Raw genomic sequence first — 6,409 nt, 5'->3', positions numbered from 1 at the left:
AAAAAAAAAAAAAAAAAAGAGGAAAAGAAATCCACAAGCGGCCCGCACGCTGGATATGAAGTGCACCGACCTGGAACCGCCTCTGCGCTTGTGTCATTGCATCTTTTTTTATAAGGATATCCTTTGCTGTTAATTAGAATGGGACAAAGCAATGTTTTTATCAAAGTGTCTTTTTAGAGGTCATTCGAAGTGATGCCAACAGGACTCATGGGTAATTTTTTGCTGGGGGGTTAGCCTGGACTGTGTCTGTGCGCTAAATTGTATTCTGTTTTGGTTGTTTTTAGAGACCTATGAGGACTTCGACTCTCGGGTTATCGAGGTGAGTGGCGTTCGTTAGCCAAAAATCGTCACACAAGGTTATTGAAAAAAAAATGTTCAAAGGAAATGATGGTAATGAATCAGAATGCCGCTCTTGTCACATTTTGACTGCCCTATGACTCGACAAACAAGTTAACCAACGTTGCTGTTATTGTACTCATTATATTTGGGTGAAAAAAGAAAAGACCAGCCGAAAGGTTGGAATGGCTAGTTGGAATGTGCCCGTGTGCAGCGTACTGTCAGTGTGTATATGTGCACTTGTTTTGTTATGTAGTGTACACTAAAAGATAAATGTGTGTGTGTGTGTGTGTGTGTGTGTGTGTATACGTGCGTGTGTCTGCTCGGGCGCGCGTCCATTGTAGACTAATGAAATGAAAAAAGGCTTACTGGAATAAAAAGGCTGGACTCCCAAGGACGACGGTGCAAGCATATAATTAGCGAGTGAGGAGGAGGAGGAGGAAAAAAAAGATGGCAAGAGAGGTGGAGGAAGAAGTATAAAAAAGTAAGATGAAGTATTAAAAAAAAAAATGAGGTGATGTCCATGGCCACCAAGGTCGCCAGTCGTCTCACCTTTGCTTTCGCGTATTGAATGTGTAATTTATTTTCTTTTTTTTTTTTTTTTTCCATCAGTGAAATGTGCAACCTTGATAGTTTTACAGAGGATGACAAAATGGTTGAATGAAAGCAAGTCTACGCCGCAACTCTGACAGTAGACGACAGTGAACGCACACACGGGAGGCTAAACACACACCATGTAGTTCATCAGAAAGTAGAAAAATCAAGAAATGGGGGGGAAATGAGTCGGGGGGTGACTGAATATTGTTGAAATGCGCTTGCGCATGTCACAGGCACTTGGGCATCATCGACAATCGAACGTTTTTCATAAATGTCAAAAATAATTTAGCGCAAACCTAACTGGTGTTTTTGTCTCTCCATTTTTTTTTCACGAAACCAGAGTGGATTTATCAACAAAATATTTTTCTTAAAAAAGTCATATTTTTGTGCATTTTTTTGGAATGTGCACGAATGTCGTTTTTAACGGTTGGTGGTGGCGTCGCAGGTGAAGAGCGTCTTCAACATGACGGCAAAGGAGGGCAGGAAGAGATCCATCAGCTGCTTGGTTGCCGTGGGCAACGGCCAAGGCGCTGCAGGTATGAACTCGCTGGGCGCTTCATTCGGAACACCTGGATGCCGTGCGCTTGTCCGCCGCTGCAGACCACAATAATAAACAGGAAATAACAAAAGGTAGCATGAATAGTACAAAAAGTCTGTTTGGTTATATTGCACAATTGTACCTAATGTTGTGTCTTTTATAATTGTATTTGAATGATTCGCTTTTTGAATGCTTTTAAGACTCGTTTTGTATTCATGTTTTATGTCAATGTATATGTTGGCTCGTTCAAAAAGTCCGTTTTCCGCTTTCCGTCTTGAAACTTGAGTTGACTTCGCTCAGCACCCTGTGGTGCACCACCGTCTAGTCAGCCATGCCTTTTCAACACCGGTCTGAAGAGGATGGATCAAAAGGGAAGAATTCTCAGTGCAGGATTAGAACTGAGGCTGTCGATAGCGACTTATTTTTCGTTTTCAAATTTTGTACAAGGTCAGAATGTGTGAATGAGGGGGCTCCATTTTGCGTGCAGGTTTCGCCTTGGGGAAGGCGGCTGACAGAAACACTGCGCTGAGGAAGGTGAGAGCGATGATTGGAACGCTTTGACTTTATGAGCACCTTGAACATTGCTTTTTTTGTCCTGCGTCAACTTATTGACGCAGGTCATTCTCCTCTGGCGTCATTCGGAGCAGAACTTTTCACGCATGTTTTGAACTAGATGCCTTATTGTCCAGATTTTGATTGACGTAAATCATAATTGCTACTCTTGTGTGCGCATGGTTGTGCAGGCGAAGAATCGAGCCATCCACTACTTGTACTACATCGAACGATACAACAACCACACCAGTAAGTACACACTTGAATTGTTAGTCGCCACTTTGGAGAACCAAACTGTCGGGAAAAATTGTTCGCCGCAATATGAAATGTGCGACAGTCTCCTTAAGTGCCATTAAAGGCATCAACAAGGCTTTTTTGTTCACCTCACTGTCAGTCAACTCAGCATGATGACATAACAAAGTGAGCAACAAGGAAGATTTGGCCTTTTTTTTTTGTTGTTGTTTTGTTTTCTGCTTGAGTCATGAAGTCTGATTCATAAGGCACACAATGTTCCCAAAAGCTCTTCTTTGTGTAACATGAAAATGTCTTTTCACAAGATGTCATCACCTAGCTGGATGAAAAACAAAGGACCAAAAAAAAAAAGCAAAATAAAAATTCGAGCAACACCTTGGTGCCTGGTTTGATGGGGGCAGATGGAAAGAGAAATGAACCAAGAACAAACAATATGAAAAGAATGAAGAAGGCCGTCAAAATTAAGCTGCAATATTAGTCCTTCTTCGCAGAGGATAAAGAATACATGCCTGTGAGCATTTTACATGCTGCCTGCATAGCTGTGGTACCCCTGTGCTTGAGATGTAAAGAAAAGACATAAAGCAAGCAATAACAAAAAAATGACAATATAATTTAATTTCGTGACTTCAAGAGAACAACTTTCGCGGTAACGCCTGCTTGCAGCTCGTTGGAGAGGAGACCAAAGAGATCAGCAATTCCCGATAATTAGCTGCCAAAAAATAACGCAACTTTGGTGTTTTTCAACAGTTTATCACGACATCGAATCCAAGTTCAAAAGGACGACGCTTCGTATGAAGAAACAGAACGAAGGTATTCAACGTTTGTCGCATAGCAAAGGATTTATCGTCATCACGTGAATTTTTTTTTAAGAGAGATTTGCGCGTCTTTCCCCGGCGTGCGCGCCCAGGTTACGGCCTTCACTGTCACCGCGCCATCATCACGTTGTGCAAGCTGATCGGCTTGAAGGACATATACTGTAAAGTGGAAGGTTCGGTCAACCTCCTGAACATCACCAGGGCGCTCTTCTCCGGCCTGGCCCAACAGGTAATGGCACGCGCATATTCACATCTTCGCATATACTGTAGTATAGTAAGGCGAGGCAGCTGACTGAAATGTAGTATTTAATTTTTTTTTTTAAATAATTAAAACACGTCACAAAACATGTAATGACATTGATTATAAATTACGATATATTTTTAATACATTTTTTTAATGTGGTTACAGTATTATGAATACTGTTTAATTATTGCAATATTTTGGTATGAAAAAAAATCTTAGCTGGAGAAAAAAATAGTAATTTATTTTCTAATTTGGGTAAATATTCATGTAATGAGTATCATTAGTATTGATTAAAATTAATTCAAATAATTCAATCATTAATGTATCATTATTATTCTTTTTAATTATTAATATATATATATAAAATATATCTTAATATGTAGATCTCCTATTTAGTTGTATATTGTCATTTAAAAATGAATATTTTACATTTGCAGTTAATATATACTTTACTATCATGCATCTTATGTAATTCTTTTTTCTGTTTATGAATTATTAAAAAAATAGTCAATTATACATGCATGTTGGTATTTTATATTAATTAGAAATAATGTTTAGTTTTATTGATTGATGGTATTTATATTCATTATTGAATTGCTTTTACAATATGTGCCCTATTACTTGATCCTGTATATTTTAACCATTTCTGTAACTATATATTAAATATATGGCAAGAAAAATGCAAGATGTATTGATTAGTGGATTTATATCTATTGTAATTTTTCTTATTATTATTATCATTATTATACTGTACTTGTACGCCACCATCCAGAATGCCACTGTCTATTTCCTGGAAATATTCAAGGGCTGTAACTTCTTTTTGAATGTAATATTAAGCTACACGTGCCATGAAGTCTGATTCATAAGGCACACAATGTTCCCAAAAGCTCTTCTTTGTGTAACATGAAAATGTCTTTTCACAAGATGTCATCACCTAGCTGGATGAAAAACAAAGGACCAAAAAAAAAAAGCAAAATAAAAATTCGAGCAACACCTTGGTGCCTGGTTTGATGGGGGCAGATGGAAAGAGAAATGAACCAAGAACAAACAATATGAAAAGAATGAAGAAGGCCGTCAAAATTAAGCTGCAATATTAGTCCTTCTTCGCAGAGGATAAAGAATACATGCCTGTGAGCATTTTACATGCTGCCTGCATAGCTGTGGTACCCCTGTGCTTGAGATGTAAAGAAAAGACATAAAGCAAGCAATAACAAAAAAATGACAATATAATTTAATTTCGTGACTTCAAGAGAACAACTTTCGCGGTAACGCCTGCTTGCAGCTCGTTGGAGAGGAGACCAAAGAGATCAGCAATTCCCGATAATTAGCTGCCAAAAAATAACGCAACTTTGGTGTTTTTCAACAGTTTATCACGACATCGAATCCAAGTTCAAAAGGACGACGCTTCGTATGAAGAAACAGAACGAAGGTATTCAACGTTTGTCGCATAGCAAAGGATTTATCGTCATCACGTGAATTTTTTTTTAAGAGAGATTTGCGCGTCTTTCCCCGGCGTGCGCGCCCAGGTTACGGCCTTCACTGTCACCGCGCCATCATCACGTTGTGCAAGCTGATCGGCTTGAAGGACATATACTGTAAAGTGGAAGGTTCGGTCAACCTCCTGAACATCACCAGGGCGCTCTTCTCCGGCCTGGCCCAACAGGTAATGGCACGCGCATGTTCACATCTTCACATATACTGTAGGACAGTAAGGTGAGGCAGCTGACTGAAATCACAAAAAGTACTGCAGTATTTAATTTTTTTTTTTTTAAATTAAAAAGCATCACCAAACACATAATGACATTGATTATAAATTACGATATATTTTTAGGACATTTTTTTTTTTTTATGTGGTTACAGTATTATGAATACTGTTTCATTATTGCAGTACTGTGGTATGAAAAACAAAAGTCTTAGCTGGAGAAAAAAATAATTTATTTTCTAATTGGGGTAAATATGTAATGAGTATGATTAGCATTAATACTTAAAATTAATTCAAATAATTCAATCATTAATGTATCATTATTATTCTTTTTAATTATTAATATATATATAAAATATATCTTAATATGTAGATCTCACTTATTTAGTTGTATATTGTCATTTCTCCGGCCTGGCCCAACAGGTAATGGCACGCGCATATTCACATCTTCGCATATACTGTAGTATAGTAAGGCGAGGCAGCTGACTGAAATGTAGTATTTAATTTTTTTTTTTAAATAATTAAAACACGTCACAAAACATGTAATGACATTGATTATAAATTACGATATATTTTTAATACATTTTTTTAATGTGGTTACAGTATTATGAATACTGTTTAATTATTGCAATATTTTGGTATGAAAAAAAATCTTAGCTGGAGAAAAAAATAGTAATTTATTTTCTAATTTGGGTAAATATTCATGTAATGAGTATCATTAGTATTGATTAAAATTAATTCAAATAATTCAATCATTAATGTATCATTATTATTCTTTTTAATTATTAATATATATATATAAAATATATCTTAATATGTAGATCTCCTATTTAGTTGTATATTGTCATTATTTAAAAATGAATATTTTACATTTGCAGTTAATATATACTTTACTATCATGCATCTTATGTAATTCTTTTTTTCTGTTTCTGAAATATTTAAAAAAAATGTTGATTATAAATGCATGTTGGTATTTTATAGAATTTTATTAGAAATAATGTTTAGCTTTATTTATTGATGGTATTTATATTCGTTATTGAAATGCTTTTACAATATGTGCTCCATTACTTTATCCTGTATATTTTAACCATTTCTGTAACTATATATTAAATATATGGCAAGAAAAATGCAAGATGTATTGATTAGTGGATTTATATCTATTGTAATTTTTCTTATTATTATTATCATTATTATACTGTACTTGTACGCCACCATCCAGAATGCCACTGTCTATTTCCTGGAAATATTCAAGGGCTGTAACTTCTTTTTGAATGTAATATTAAGCTACACGTGCGCGCGCACACACACACACACACACACACACACACACACACACACACACACACACACACACACACACACCCCAGCAACCA

General features: G+C 36.2%; 1 protein-coding gene and 1 long non-coding RNA gene across 2 annotated transcripts in view; both read left to right on the top strand.

Annotated features, from left to right (window-relative positions):
- The first annotated feature begins 138 nt into the window (after positions 1-138).
- LOC109526671 (28S ribosomal protein S5, mitochondrial-like) overlaps positions 139-6,409 on the top strand; it is a 13,431-nt gene continuing 7,160 nt past the window's right edge. The window contains exons 1-7 of the mRNA XM_019888094.1: positions 139-153; positions 203-319; positions 1,379-1,469; positions 1,959-2,005; positions 2,215-2,272; positions 3,023-3,085; positions 3,183-3,319. Of these exons, the coding sequence (XP_019743653.1) occupies positions 139-153; positions 203-319; positions 1,379-1,469; positions 1,959-2,005; positions 2,215-2,272; positions 3,023-3,085; positions 3,183-3,319 (528 nt within the window). The remainder of the gene's footprint in view (positions 154-202; positions 320-1,378; positions 1,470-1,958; positions 2,006-2,214; positions 2,273-3,022; positions 3,086-3,182; positions 3,320-6,409) is intronic.
- LOC109526707 (uncharacterized) lies at positions 4,288-4,998 on the top strand. The gene is made up of 2 exons (XR_002170398.1): positions 4,288-4,763; positions 4,861-4,998. It is a non-coding gene; the product is annotated as an uncharacterized LOC109526707 (long non-coding RNA).

This window comes from Hippocampus comes, unplaced genomic scaffold, assembly GCF_001891065.2.
Source record: "Hippocampus comes isolate QL1 unplaced genomic scaffold, H_comes_QL1_v1.1 scaffold136, whole genome shotgun sequence".
Taxonomy (NCBI): domain Eukaryota; kingdom Metazoa; phylum Chordata; class Actinopteri; order Syngnathiformes; family Syngnathidae; genus Hippocampus; species Hippocampus comes.
The sequence above is the reverse complement of the archived record's forward strand: the minus strand, read 5'-3'. Positions and strand labels throughout refer to the sequence as shown.